Below are 14,700 nucleotides of genomic sequence, written 5' to 3'. Positions count from 1 at the left end.
GCCGTTCTTGACCCATGTGCCAATGTCTTCTTTGTCGAGAGCGGACATTGAGATCAAGCTAGCTTTGAGATCTGGAGCAAGCCATACCTTATGAAGGGTAAGCGAGCCAATGAGATCATCTGATTGTTCATTTGTCATTCGAAGAATAACATCTCCATATCCTTCTGTGTAGAAAACATCACCTATCGCTGTCGATACAGGTAATACACATTGACGGAAATTAATGAAGACAGATTTGTGTGGAGTTATATGGGTGCTAGTGCCTGAATCGACCATCCATCGAGAGACGTCGTCGTCACTAATATAAAGTGCCTCGGTAGAGACTGTGTATACCCCATGTTCTTGAAACAATGCATTGGTAAACAATGTGTTGTACTTAGCAACTGGATCGCCAGAAGGAGGTCCTTGCTGAGGTGGTGGGTACGATGCCGGAGCATACACTGCATTGGCAGTGCGAGGTTGTTAATGAACCGGGATAATCCGTCCTTGGTTGTTAACCTGACCGATGATCTGGCCGGGTTATGGGACAGTCACCTGCTGTGCTTGTTGTTGAGGAGGTTGTATGATTACATTGGCAGAGCTAGCATTGTTCTTCAATGAACAGTTCCTCGAGTAATGATTACCCAGAGCATTATGGAACTTGCAATAGATGACATTCTCTTCATGTTCGAAGGGCTTCTTCTTTTGCTTTTTGTCCTTGTCATCTTTACCCTTTAGATGGGAATTAGACTTGTCATTGTCACCACCTCCCTTCTTGTCGTCCTTCTTCTTATTATTGAAGTTGGAATTGTCCTTGTTGGACGACGAGGAGGTAGTGTTTGCTGAGGAGTGAAATGAGGTGTTGTTAAATAAACGGTTGTTGGTCTCTGTCTCAATGAATTCGACGTAAACCTTGTCCATAAAATTAGGTTCTTTCTCATTAACCCTAAGGTTTTGAAGAAAGGCGTGACACCGAGTATTCTCCGCAATAGATTTCTTAAACTGACATAGTTCAAGCATTGGTGTAGGAGATCCACTCATTGATGAGACGTCACGGAGTCCCTCTTGAAATCTCCGAACAAAGTCAGATGGAGACCCATTTTTGTAACGTTGGTCAACCCACTTCGTGAAGTAGGTGTATGCTTGTTGGTATGACGAGGTGGCGTATGTCTTTCGAAGCTTCTTAAAAGCTTCACGTACATCTGTGACCTGCGAGACAATTGACAGAGGTTCAACCGAGAGGGTCTTTCGAACATGAATAAGGGCTCTGGTGTTACAGGATTGCCAGTTGTTACACTGCATGTCATACTTCTTTCGAAGTGCTAGGTTGCCATCTTCAAGCTCCTTCGTACGTGTACGAATTTGACTGGGAGTGATGATGATGTCCTGTTCAGTTGTCACATCCTACGCGTCACTAAGCAAAAGTTGCTTAACTTCCTCCCGTGAGGTGTTAGCGTACTCAGGAGGTAATGGAATAGGAATTCCATGGGAAAGCATCCGAACGTAGTATCGGTTGTTAGCTGTGAGAGCTAGGAAAAGTGCTGTTTCCCAGTCCCGGAAGTTGGATTGTCCCTTCAGTTTTGGGACTGAATCCGCACAGTCAATCTCATGTCGACTGACCTCGAAGTCCTCAATGTTATAGGACTCCGTCATGATGAAGGTCTTCTTCTGCACCGGGGTGCTTTGGTATGTGATTGGTGGAACGGCGGTCGACGAGATCGAACGGCCAATGAGAGACGGCGGTCGACAGGGTCGAACGGCCAATGAGGGGTAGCGGTCGACGGGGTCAAACGGCCAGTGGGTGGGTGGGGTGGTCGAGGAATTCGACCAGTGAAAACTCTGATCGAGGTCCCACAGTGGGGTGGTGCGACGCAAAGCACCGAGGATTGGAGGAAAGATGAGGCGTGAAGCATACAGTTATGTAGGGGCTTCAACGGCAAGGTGCTCATAACCTGTTACAGAGAAGGCCAGGGACTAGTAAGTACGCTGGTAAAATCACTGTATTGCGCTAGAGAGAGAGAAAGAGAAGAAGCTATCTACAGATGCTAAGACTAATGTACTGGGAGCAAACAGCGGTGGTCACGTGACCTTCCAACACAGCCCTATTACACACTCTCCAGTTCATCTTTGCAGAAAGTCAACGGACTCGAGTTTGGACGCTACAACACTAAAGCAGTGAACCTCACGCTTCCGAGTCTCGCATCTGTGGATATCTCGGTTGATATAGGGGTTCTCGCCTACAATCTCACCTACCTGGATATCACGAGTCTGGACTCCGCGCACAGCATTACTATTGGCCCCCCGAACCTCACCACACTCCACCATACAGGGTTACGCAATGTGACCACCCTGTATATTCACCCGATGCTGATTGACTCACTCGATACTTTGACCGACAATCCGCTCAATCTAAGTCAAACTTACATTCGAGGTCTATTCCCGAATGTTAACAACATTGCTATTGGATTCACATCTGCCGACTACATCCATATCTATGACAACTCAGCTCTCACACTAGGAGGCTCCTCGACAATGGAGATGACCATCAAAGAAATATTCATTGGTGGTGTTACGGATCTTAAGCGGAACGCACAGCTTAAGACACTCAAGATTGATAGTATTGAGCTATCGGGCGGCACTCCTATTGATCATCTAGGAATACCATTCGATAATCTCCGCTCTCTCAAAATCTGGAGGGGATTTGAGGGGACACGTGCCCTGAAATCTATCACTCTTCCCCCCAAAGCCATGAATTGGACAGGTGGCTTTGAACTCGACATTTCAGGTGCTCCCAATCTAAATTGGACCTCGATTTACGGTGCCGACGACCAAGGTAATCGCATTCAGACTTGGTACTGGCCAAAAAATGTCTCGTCGATTTACCTTTCCGGCGTCATGATAGGAAATGCATTCTTGTAAGTGTCTGTTCCTTTCTCACAGGTTGGGGGTGTTAATAAAGGCTCACACGAAAGAACAGCGATCCCTTTGTTGCCCAGCAAATGGGCCCGTTGAACAGTCAGTTTCCTCCTTCGGTCTTGACTTACTTTGGGGTTAGCCCATCGCTCAACTCTACGAGTTTCAACTGCACGCCATTCGTTGAGCTCCAGAGTATGGGTCGATTGCCGAACCGTGAATTGACGTTCAGTTGCCGTGATTCGAAGCCGCCTGCTAGCGGTGCTATTCCTGGTCATCCGGCAATTCCCTTCGGCCTTGTGAGTGCCGTTGTGGGGATTTGGATCTGGATGCTATGAACAAATCCACCAAATCCACGGGCCATGCAGTTTTGTAACACATTGAGTATCGATGTCCATTGATTGATTGACAGTTTTTTGTTACATTAATTTATACTCTGTAGTTTATTTTTAAATTAATTGACCAAATTCTTAACATGTTTCTTTCATGTTACAAAAATTTTCTTTGCCCAAGTGAACTTTCTACGCGTTCTCTAAAAATGTACTCATCCCTAGAATAAACACCACTCTCACTTCCCCACCACCAACCCTCATTTCGAACCCGCCTTGATAATCACCCACTCTCCTCCAGATCCATCCATCGGTTATAACACGGTCATGTCAACATACTAGTCATGGATCAGTCACCTGTCAAGACAAGAACGGTATCGACAGATGGCCCCTGTGCGGTGAAATCTGGATGGTTTAAAAAAAGAGAGACATGCCATCTTTGGCTAATTTTGCGAACCATGCTGAGGGGATTCTCAGATCACCTGATGTCAATCCATTATAAATGCTGTGAGGGCCCTAGAAGAGGGCAAATATGCGGAAGTGGTGGGATATTCGAGATTTCAGCGAACGAGTAACATCCAATATTATATTCCGTATAGGACCATGAAACACGAACGAAATAGCTCTGACAAATACGTAAAGCGGTTTCTTGACGAGGATTGTGTGAACAGGGGTCTACTTGCCTCATGCCCCCTCAAAAGTACCGAGCTATAGTATAAAAGTGGATCCTTTGTATAATATATGGCGTGCTTTACAACTCCAATGAGCACAACCTAGTTTCCAAAGTTGATTCGAATAATATTTATCACTGACCCATGATTCCCCTCTAGAGATATTTTTCCAGTTGGACTCTCTTTAATGTACAAGTTATAACATGACTCATATAAAAAGCGACACGGTTCAGCCGGTACCTCCAGGTGTCCTCGGGACCCAGGGCATCGATGAGAATGGTATCGATGCGAATGGCCATGCCCAAGACGAAGAGAGTCCATTACTCCCACGATCTAATACAGAGCCTAAGCTCAAGGCATTGACAGGTGTTGGAACAATTATCGCGGTGCTTCTGCTCGGTAAAGAAATTGCTATCACACAAAGACCGGAGATCTAATCGAGCACAGGTGAATTTATTTCTAATGCCGATGCAACACTTGTCATGGCGGCGGCAGGTCGCATATCCTCCGAGTTTAATCGTCTACGAGATGCCAGTTGGCTCTCAACGGGCTATACGTTGGGTCTTTGTGCTGCACAACCAATGGTGAGCGAGCACAACCCGCACCGGAGACATATCAAATTCTAATTGTAGTCCAGTATGGAAAGTTGAGTGATATCTACGGTCGCAAGCCGATGTTGCTGCTCTCATATTTGTTATTCGCAGTGGGCTGTATAATGAGGTAGGGAATTTCCTGACCCAACGGCCGAAATCCAAATCTGACCACATATAGTGGCCTCGGAACCCATATGTGGGTGGTGATTTTTGGACGCGCAATCAGTGGAATGGGTGGTGCAGGAATCATGACCATCAGCTCCATTATCATCACAGATATCGTGCCCAAGCGCGAGGTCGCTACTTGGAGAGCTTACGTGAACATTGCCATGACACTTGGACGCAGTCTTGGAGGTCCGCTGGGTGGCTGGCTGAGCGATACTATTGGATGGAGATGGTAAGGCTCTATTTTGTTGGGAGCTGAATGTAATTTCTAACCAAATTCCTAGGTTATTCATCCTCCAAGCTCCATTCCTCGCACTGGCTGCAGCTCTCGTGATTGTGAAACTAAACGTCAGTGAAAGACCACAACCCACCTCCAAGGAAAGCAAACTCGCCAAAGTTGATTTCCTTGGGACGGTACTGCTAGGATCATCCATTGTCGCCATCACCACACTCCTCGACCAAGGTGGGAAGTCCTTCCCATGGAGCTCATGGTGGACAGTCCTCCTAGCAAGCGGCGGAGTATCACTCCTCATCGCCTTTGTGTTCGTGGAAGGCTACGTTGCCCGTGAACCAATCTACAACCTCCGCATTCTGCGGAGCACAAACGTCGCAATGGCATACATAATCGGCGCACTCCAGATCACCGCGCAACTGGGGCTAATGTTCTCCGTCCCACTGTATTTCCAAGTGACCCAGCGCGCATCAACGACAGAAGCGGGCGTACATCTCATTCCAGCGGTAGTAGGGAATACTCTTGGCGGACTATTAGCAGGAATGTTCATCCGGCGCACTGGAAAATTCAAAATCCTCCTCATCCTCGCGGGTCTAGTTGCCGGGATTTCCTACCTCCTTCTCTACCTCCACTGGGATGGACACAGTGGTTTCTGGCAGTCGCTATTTATTCTCCCTGGTGGACTTGGGACAGGAATCGCAGGGGCGTCTTCATTTATTGCCATGTCTGCTATGTTGCCGGCTGAGGAAATCGCCATGGCGACAGCGGGATATATGCTTATTGTGGGATTCTCCATGACGGCTGGTGTGACTACATCCAATTCCGTTCTGGGGATGGAGTTTCAGCGGCAGCTGAGGCTGAACGTTCACGGACCTGGCTCTGAGGAGGTTAGTACTTTCTCGTGTGAGATCATTAGTCTAAGTTCTAATTGCTCTAGGTTATTCAACGTGCTATGGCCGATACAAATTATATCGCGCACCTAACTGGCCAGCTGCGGGAGATTGTTGTGGCTTGTTATGTCTCGGGACTGAAGCATACATATCGTGAGTTTATGGATTATGTTATATTGAGTACATTCTACTAACGTGCTGCAGTTGTTTCCCTTGGGTGTTCGCTTTTGGCGTCATTTGGCGGGTTGTTTATTGTGCGCCATCAAATCTAGAGTTCGTCTACCATGACTACTGTACTGTATCAGATTCAAGATTACCTGTGTTAGAAAAGTCCAACGAAGCCAGCCGATCTTGTCAATGGGGACCACCCCTCCTTTATGATTGAGATAGGTAGATATTACCCTATCGGATATATTATCCCGGTTACGAAAAGTACCACGACAGGATACTATTGCTACTATTAGTAGTGCCATCACTTCATAGAGTATGTCTGCCTTTTGGCTCAGGGTGCAACCATAATATAAGGAGATGCTAAAGGTAACTTGACTGTTATTCCTGATCAAACTGGCCGTAGCAAAACCTGACAACTAATGGTTGATGGCCGGGCCCGAGAAATCAGGGTCTGAACAAAAAGGAAGAAAAATTGGCCGTCAATCTTTCTTGTGATTGTATGGGCAGTATATAGGTATGTAAGGTTTGGAGTCAGAAATGCTATTCAGTGATGAATGAGGTTTTATATAGGACCAGGCCTTTGCCAGGAAATACATATCAACCAGCGGGACTTTCTATTCCGATATATAGGCAGAGATATAAGAACCAGATGTGGAATCTAATACATAGTTGTAATCAGATGGAAGATACTAAGAGGTTACTGGCTAAACATATATATCTTATAGATATTGCGGTATAAATGCATATGTTGGATTTTTACATCTGATCAAAAACCTTACATGTAGTACTAGAGGATCTTTCTAGTATTTTCAACAGTACACAATAACCAACAGTCAAGCATTTCAACAAACGTCGTGCTCCGTCAAAGGACGAGTTGCTCAGTGTTCCCTCGATAGTTATATTCATTGTCATGTTGCTATTCTACAACAATAGTATAACCAGCCCACAATCTGCAGCGAAGATATCCAGAATTTTGCCAGGGCAGCCAGATGTCAAAACAGTGAATCCAAAACTTCCAGTTCCAACTGCTTTTGAACCCTTCTCTGAAAATTATCACCTCCAGGTATCACTAATCGCGACAGCTGTGGTACCGCACGTGGTGGGGACAGTGTACGACAAATTCGGGTCACTCTCCCACGTAACGGTACCATCACTCGCCACTCGGATATACTTGTAGGTGAAGCTAGTACCCACTGGAAGTGTCACAGTCACAAACCACAGATTATTGCTCGAAGTGTATGAGGATGCGCTCAACGCAATAGCACTGCTTGTGGACCAGGAGCCAAGTTGAGAGATGGATCCAGCAAGCTTGATGTTCTGTCCATATGTAGTAGTGGCGATCACATTAAATGTCACTGCAACGGCAGTTGGAGTGGTGCATGATGTTGTGGTGGAGGTAGCCTTTGTCGTGGTGGTGGTGGCTGTTTTGGTGGTGGTGACACCGCTTGATCCAGTAGTGGTTCCGCTGCCTGATCCGCTAGTCAAAGTGGCAGGCCAGGCGGTATTTGTTGCAGAGCTGAAAGTACCGATAGCCGAAGTATATTGACATTGTCCAGGGACACTGCTAGCAGATGTCTCACCCCATGGTGCGGGAACGATGGCATTCCGACGCTCATTGGCGGTAAGTAGAGCTGCGTAGGACCAAGTCAGGTCGCTAGCTGAGAGTTGCGAACCATCTGACTTGGAGAATTGCTCGGACAAGGAGCCAGTGGACGGAGCGTATTGTTCCTAAGGTATCTGTTAGTGGAGGTGATCAACAATCGATAGCAATGTTCAGCATACCACAATGCTAACATATCCATCCGCATATTCCTTGACAGCGGCCACAATCGAAGAGTACGTATCACTGGACGAGGAGTATGTGCCAGTCGCAGCGGAGCTGTACAGATCCTGGAAAAAGCTCAAAGAGACAGAAGTGATTGTCAAAGAACCGATACGGTTCCACGTGTATATCGCATCATACAACTGCTCAGCTGCAGCCAAAGTGCACAGGTACCAAGGGTTACCATTGTAGTACGAGTCCTCTGGGTATCGACCAACAGAAACAGCCTTGCCCGCAGCAATACCGGAGTTGACAGAGTAGATTGATCGGAACGAATCAGTCACAACTTTGTGGTTTGCAAGTGCACGAGCTGAGCAAGGTTGGAATGTGGTGTCATCGCATCCCGCCTCCGGGTCGAAGGTTTCAATGCTGCCAAGCAAGGTGTTGGCGTCTTTCCCAGAGCGGCCGCCACCAAAGTTGGCCAGAATGTAAGATCCAGTCCAGAAAGACTGTAGGAAGCACAAGACCTGTGGAGCCTGAGAGTCACAGTAAGGACACGAGGAACCGACTTGGCTCGCGAATGTGCTTCCCTCTACCAAGGCACGGTGCTGAGCCGCGACAGTAAAGAACGATGAGCCAGAAACTTCCTCCCAGAGATCTGTAGCGTATCAGTATTGAACATCCCTAAAATCCGAGGTATACTAACCATATCCTGTCTGGTTCCAGTACTGGGCAACGTAGGAGAGATCGTTGCGCACAACTGGCCAGACAATGTCGGTCGCGTAGGTGGTGTACTCATTATCCTAAATCAGTTAGCAATGCAAAAGTCAACAGATTTGAAATTCATACAATAAGCCATTGGCCAAACGAAATCAATGCAGTGGCTCGCAAGGCTGGTCCATCACGCTGAGGGCGACCCCAAGAGCCAGTGAAGGCTGTCTCGTCGGCGTTAAACTTGGGCTCTCCCAAACCGCTGCCGCCGGAAAGAGCTCCAGATGGATTCGATACCGTCTGGATGTAAGCCTGAGCACTGATGTATTCTTCAATAACATCTAGCAATGCGCTGTCACCGTTCTTGAACATATCAACCAGAGTTTTGAACACCAAGGCCGAGTCACGAGTCCAAGTATAATAGTCTATAAGTTCGGTTAGTCGGACATCGATAAATCGCCGTGAGATAACTTACAATCAGGGTCAGAGGTGCTCGGGCTAGCGACTACAACGCCCGGCTTTGCATTCGCAGCATAGGCACCAGCTGATCCGATGTTATCCAGGATACCCTGTCTTGCCACCGCGCTCTCAGATGCCAACCAGGTATCCAAACTACCAGTCGCACGAGGGGCCAATATTTGCGGGGCGGCCATAACAGCATGACCAAGAGTAAGCGCCCAAAGGGCAGTCCAAAAACGAGGAGCCATGATGAGGTCGGAAGGTGAGTTGGGTTGGGATCATCGTGGGGTCGAGCGTGGTTTTTATAGGGGCTGCAGGTAATGAGGATTTAGGCCACTTGAAAAATTCATTCGGTCGGGACTCAATAATGAGGTAATGCACCTGCATGCAATTTGCATGTAAATTGCATGATAATATTGCATGATAGCACACTATTGCAGAGGAAACAAGCTCTGGGGGCTCCGGAGAGATGATATTAGGCAAAGATCTGCATTTTGCTGCTGCATCACCGTTAGCTTGGAATTTGATTTCAGCGCTAGTGAAGAGCTTCATTGTGCATTCTGCAAGTTTCATGTCCATCACTACTCTCTTCAGCAGGTAGATCGAATATCTCCCGAGACACATGCGAGGTCTTATTATCCGATCGTTGATCTCCATCCCAATCGCTTAGATCGACCAGATTTGAATCAAGCATTAATTACCTCAGGAAGATTCCGAGTCTTCATCTCCGATATTTGATCCCCGTTGAATCTCCGCCCCCTGTCATCTTCACTGCAGAATCTGGGGGGGGGTGGCTGATGGCCACCAATCAGCCAGCTCAAGTATTTCCGTCACTAGCACGCTAGGCCTGTCTTGGAACTAGCGCTTTAGTGTGAAATGAGTAGAAATTATTTACATGTGAGTTTTATGCGGGTTTGATGCGACATTTCTTATTCTTCCCTTGTATTCTGAAGATGTGGAACCATGAACAATTCTGCACATAGGTAAAGCTCCGGAGAGATAGACCTCTTCAAGACTGGTGCAGGCCCTAGTCTCGTTAGTATCCTGCAGCTTCCGGGAGTTCCTGCTTTCCCAGAGAATTATCCGCTTTCCCCCTCATTGTGTTGACTGGACATCTCGGTCTAGCGGAGTAGACCATGGAATTTGGAACCTTTACATATAGTGCATTTAACCGATTGGGTTGGAACAGTTCAAAGCTTATATGGGTGTATATTGCCGTTAATAAAAGTCCAGCTTATGTTGATCCGCATCGCATGACTGTAATGTGCAGCATGCAAGTTGACGCTATAAATCGGGTCCGACTTCTCCCTTTGCTGGTTTGTACAAGAATCCAAACTTCACCAAAACATCAAGTCCCAATTCATGGCCACAAATATGAAGAAGGTTATATTCACAGCAACCATACTACTATGGCAGATGGTTATGGGCCTGACTCCCGCGGAATGGCGCAGTCAATCGATCTATTTCCTGTTGACGGATCGATTCGGACGCAGCGACAATTCGGTCACTGCTACCTGCAACGTTAACGACAGGGTATGTGCAATCTTTGACCCGGACGCTGGACCGATACACTGACAACACGTATTAGATTTATTGCGGTGGAAGTTGGCAGGGTATTATCAACCAAGTACGTATCAAGCTTTCACTCAGATTCCATATACTGACTTGACTACCAGTTGGATTATATCCAGGGAATGGGCTTCAGTGCCATTTGGATCACTCCAGTGACAAAACAGCTTTCACAAGACACTGGCGATGGCACATCCTATCATGGGTACTGGCAGCAAGATATGTAAGATCATTGAAGCGTTGGCTCTGGACTCCTGCTCACCAACTTCACTAGATACGATGTCAATCCAAACCATGGCACGTCCGATGACCTCTTAGCACTCTCGAAGGCACTGCACGCTCGAGGCATGTATCTCATGGTTGATGTTGTGGCAAACCATATGGTATTTTATCTTTAATAATGGGATCGGACCTTTCTAACATGCCACTAGGGCTACGCTGGGGCTGGAAATACTGTGGATTACAGCGTTTTCACTCCGTTTAGTTCTTCATCCTACTTCCACCCCTACTGTTTGATCAGCAACTACGATGACCAGTCTAATGTCGAGAATTGTTGGCTTGGCGACACCACTGTCTCTCTGCCAGATCTCGACACAACCCAGAGCTCAGTGCAGACCCTCTGGAATAATTGGATTGGGGATTTGGTGTCTAACTACTCTAGTAAGTCTAATAGTTTATGTTATAAGCCGATCTAACATTTTCAGTTGATGGATTGCGCGTTGATACCGTGAAACATGTCCAAAAGTCATTCTGGCCTGGATTCAATGACGCAGCAGGCGTCTACGCTGTCGGGGAGGTTTTCGATGGAGATCCAGCTTACACCTGCGACTATCAGAATTACATTGACGGTGTCTTAAATTACCCCATGTAAGATGACTGCTATCTTGTTTATCGGAGAAAAGCTAACTGTTCAGCTATTACCCACTGTTACGTGCGTTTCAATCTTCCAGCGGCAGCATCAGCGATTTGTATAACATGATCGGCACCGTGGCTTCTGATTGTGCCGATTCAACTCTCCTAGGCAACTTCATCGAGAATCACGACAACCCACGTTTCCCAAGGTGAGACATTTGAAGTTTTCGGAGATACATAACACTGACTGTTCATAATAGCTACACAAGTGACTACTCACAGGCAAAGAATGTGATCTCGTTCCTCTTCTTCTCGGACGGTATTCCCATCGTATATTCAGGCCAGGAACAGCACTATAGTGGTGGAAGTGACCCAGCCAACCGAGAAGCTATCTGGCTGTCGGGATACTCTACCACAGCAGAGTTATACCAATATATCGCAACTACAAACAAGATCCGAAAAGCGGCTATTGCAGCAGACTCGAGCTATATTACGACCAAGGTGCGTATTGTAAAAGCCATTTTTAGTAAAAAAGACTGACAGATTATCAGAATGTTCCCTTCTATCAAGACAGCAATACGCTAGCCATGAAGAAGGGATCGGGAAGCTCGCCGGTCATTACGGTTCTTTCTAACGCTGGGTCTTCTGGATCTTCCTACACATTGTCTTTAAGTGGGAGCGGGTATTCATCCGGTGAGAAGCTGCTGGAGATGTACACCTGCACATCTATCACAGTGGATTCTAGCGGTAGTATCCCTGTCCCAATGGCATCTGGATTGCCGCGTGTGCTTGTTCTCGCATCCTCGGTGAGCAACAGCGGGCTATGCGGCTCATCTGTCCCCAGCACTACAACTACCACAGCGACTCAGACCACTACTACAACAACAAAAACCACTACGGGGACATGCGTCCAAGCCACCGCGCTGCCAGTTCTATTCCAGGAGCTTGTGGCTACTTCCTATGGCCAAGATATCTACGTCTCAGGCTCGATCAGCCAACTTGGCACCTGGGATACTAGTCAAGCAATTGCACTGTCTGCAACCAGTTACACTTCTTCCAATCCCTTATGGCAGGCAACTATCACCCTGCCCGTCGGAACAACCTTCCAGTATAAATTCCTGAAGAAGACGACCGGATCTTCAGCCGTGACGTGGGAAAGTGACCCTAACAGGTCATATACAGTTCCAACTGGGTGTTCTGGAACTACAGCCACTGTGACAGCGAGTTGGAAATAAACCGAGAGTTAGTCTTGATGACAATCTCTGCTTGGATATTAATTTATGCGAGAATTTGCGAGTATCAATGATAACTACTTACTTTCTGTGAACATATGAACATACCCATGTAGACAAACTCTTAAAATATGGTGCTAGCTAGTATACATCGTAATATGTAATTCATATAAACATGATTCGTCAAGCTCTTGGTTGGAAATACTCAACACTCAAACATAAAACGCAGCAGGATCCGCCATTATCTGGTTATAACTATCTTGACGAAAGTCATCCGGCAAGAGGGTACCATGATCAATGAAAAAGTTCATCAGCGATTGGTTGTTACCCCATTGTGGCCAATCCATGTAATCTCCAGCCTTTGCATTGGGGTCTTGCTCATACGCAAAGGACAGGTAGTATGAGTGTAAAGATTTGGATCCATAGTTCGACAGGATTCCGTAGAACACCTGGAGAACATCGGATCCGTGGAAGGTTCCTAGGAATGGAAGGCCATGGTCGTAAGATGACAGATAAGACCAGGAAGGAACATCTGGTTTCGCTTTATGGGCGTAGTTTAGGAAAGCCCGGCGAGTGAGAGTAAAGGTCAGATCACCTAAGATAGCTGCCAGTCTTTTATATTGTGGGTACCAGTTGTAAAGGGAGCCCGTTCGGAAGGGTGAGCCGTCTGCTTTGATATCTTGGTAGGTGGCGACGAGATCTGTAATCTGCTGTCGCGAAGCGTTGAAGAAAAATAGGTTCTGTAAATAATCTACGACATGATCTGTGGTTGTCAAATTGTTCTGGAATAGAGAAAAGACAGTGCCTTCATCTTCTTGGTCGCCGACGATGAACGGCACCGAGGCGTATTTGCCCTGGATGACCAGTTGTTCTGGTGATTCAGTTAGGACCGTGCCATCTGGACGAGGCAGATATGACTCGGCGACAGAATTATAACCCAAGATGCCCGGAACCGAGTTGGCAGCGTTGAGAAACTTGGTGTAATCCAGCCCGCGTAGACATTCGAGGGTGTCACTGGCGCCACTGCAGCCAGCGCTGTTAACAACAGTATCATATACACCCTGGCCTTTTGTGCCGTCAACGGGATTTGCAGGAACAATGCTGCCAGAGTTCATGATGGCACTGCGAAAAAGCGGTGCACCGTTGTATGTATTATCGCCATCATATATGGCCATCTGATCAAACACTGAGATGGCGCCAGCAGACTCACCCCAAATGGTCACCTTGGACGGATCGCCCCCAAATGCGGAGATGTTGTCTGCGACCCATTGTAACGCAAGACGCTGGTCCATAAGTCCAAGGTTGGCGGAGCCATCTTTCAGGATCTCTGCGCCCGGCAAGAACCCGAACCCCCCGAGACGGTAGTTCATGGCCACAAAGATGACTGGCATGCCCAATTTCACAGAGCTCGCCACAAAGTTTGATCCATCGTAGATAGGGGTGGCACCTTGTTCAAAGCCACCACCAAAGATCCAGACCAGCACTGGTAGCTTTGCGTCTGGGTGAGTTCCAGAGGGGCGACGTACATCAAGAGTCAAACAGTCCTCGGCGGCATTGGTAATCTCCTGAAAGATTGGGACGTTGGTTAGCGTCGCAATTATAGAGCTAGGGATGTCCTTTTTGTCATTGCTGAATAGGAATTGTGGGCAGGACTTCGCGGTGGAAGTAGCCTTGATAGTCCCGAGGGGTGTCTGTATCGGTTGAGGTGGTTTCAACCTAAGGAGGGCAGTTGGAGGAAGTGCGAACGGGATGCCATTGAACTTATCAATCTCCTTGATATCCGTGGAGCCGATGACAGTAGCTTCGGGCTTGGAGATAATAACAGTTGGGTTGGCTGTTGCTGCTTTCTTCTGAGCTGGGACAGCCCAGACCAGAGTTAAAGTAGACAACAAGATCAGTGTCCAGATGGAAGACATTGTGGTTCTTTCTTGAACTCGTTAGTTGAGGTTTTAATCCACTATGGATTTTATTTCTCCCTTGGCCTGCAACCCTCATGTTGAGTGGGCAATCAAGGGATATCTGTAGAATGTCCGTTTCCCCCTCTGTTGATCCCCATGGCAAGTTTCGATGGACAGGTTTCATAATCTCATAACTCACAGAGCTCGAGCATCTCTCCCTTCTGTTGAATTCCGATATCCTTTCGGCTTTGGCACTTGGTATGTCCTGCCGACA

At 47.2% G+C, this 14,700-nt stretch overlaps 5 protein-coding genes across 5 annotated transcripts; 3 read left to right on the top strand and 2 right to left on the bottom strand.

Annotated features, from left to right (window-relative positions):
- Nucleotides 1-1,742: 1,742 nt before the first annotated feature.
- Nucleotides 1,743-3,230, top strand: N7487_003471 (uncharacterized protein; the record flags this gene model as incomplete). The annotated part of the gene is made up of 5 exons (XM_056871218.1): nucleotides 1,743-1,784; nucleotides 1,837-1,883; nucleotides 1,941-1,956; nucleotides 2,053-2,894; nucleotides 2,957-3,230. 5 exons carry the CDS (start codon nucleotides 1,743-1,745, stop codon nucleotides 3,228-3,230), a joined length of 1,221 nt encoding a protein of 406 aa, XP_056736002.1.
- Nucleotides 3,231-4,095: 865 nt separating this feature from the next.
- Nucleotides 4,096-6,044, top strand: N7487_003470 (uncharacterized protein; the record flags this gene model as incomplete). The annotated part of the gene is made up of 7 exons (XM_056871217.1): nucleotides 4,096-4,291; nucleotides 4,340-4,476; nucleotides 4,530-4,612; nucleotides 4,664-4,882; nucleotides 4,935-5,769; nucleotides 5,820-5,925; nucleotides 5,977-6,044. The coding sequence occupies 7 exons, from the start codon at nucleotides 4,096-4,098 to the stop codon at nucleotides 6,042-6,044; spliced, it is 1,644 nt and encodes a 547-aa protein (XP_056736001.1).
- A 952-nt stretch (nucleotides 6,045-6,996) lies between these two features.
- Nucleotides 6,997-9,123, bottom strand: N7487_003469 (putative glucan 1,4-alpha-glucosidase; the record flags this gene model as incomplete). The annotated part of the gene is made up of 5 exons (XM_056871216.1): nucleotides 6,997-7,671; nucleotides 7,726-8,363; nucleotides 8,412-8,508; nucleotides 8,555-8,841; nucleotides 8,892-9,123. The coding sequence occupies 5 exons, from the start codon at nucleotides 9,121-9,123 to the stop codon at nucleotides 6,997-6,999; spliced, it is 1,929 nt and encodes a 642-aa protein (XP_056736000.1).
- A 1,114-nt stretch (nucleotides 9,124-10,237) lies between these two features.
- N7487_003468 (putative alpha-amylase) lies at nucleotides 10,238-12,531 on the top strand (the record flags this gene model as incomplete). The annotated part of the gene is made up of 9 exons (XM_056871215.1): nucleotides 10,238-10,408; nucleotides 10,464-10,502; nucleotides 10,552-10,667; nucleotides 10,719-10,827; nucleotides 10,876-11,104; nucleotides 11,149-11,311; nucleotides 11,359-11,505; nucleotides 11,557-11,797; nucleotides 11,848-12,531. The coding sequence occupies 9 exons, from the start codon at nucleotides 10,238-10,240 to the stop codon at nucleotides 12,529-12,531; spliced, it is 1,899 nt and encodes a 632-aa protein (XP_056735999.1).
- Nucleotides 12,532-12,740: 209 nt separating this feature from the next.
- On the bottom strand, nucleotides 12,741-14,444 carry N7487_003467 (putative extracellular lipase; the record flags this gene model as incomplete). The annotated part of the gene is made up of 1 exon (XM_056871214.1): nucleotides 12,741-14,444. The coding sequence occupies one exon, from the start codon at nucleotides 14,442-14,444 to the stop codon at nucleotides 12,741-12,743; it is 1,704 nt and encodes a 567-aa protein (XP_056735998.1).
- Nucleotides 14,445-14,700: the final 256 nt, after the last annotated feature.

The sequence above is a fragment of the Penicillium crustosum genome (genome assembly GCF_028827405.1).
Source record: "Penicillium crustosum strain IBT 35664 chromosome Unknown utg000001l_segment0_segment0, whole genome shotgun sequence".
NCBI lineage: Eukaryota > Fungi > Ascomycota > Eurotiomycetes > Eurotiales > Aspergillaceae > Penicillium > Penicillium crustosum.
This window is presented reverse-complemented; position numbering and strand designations above follow the sequence as displayed.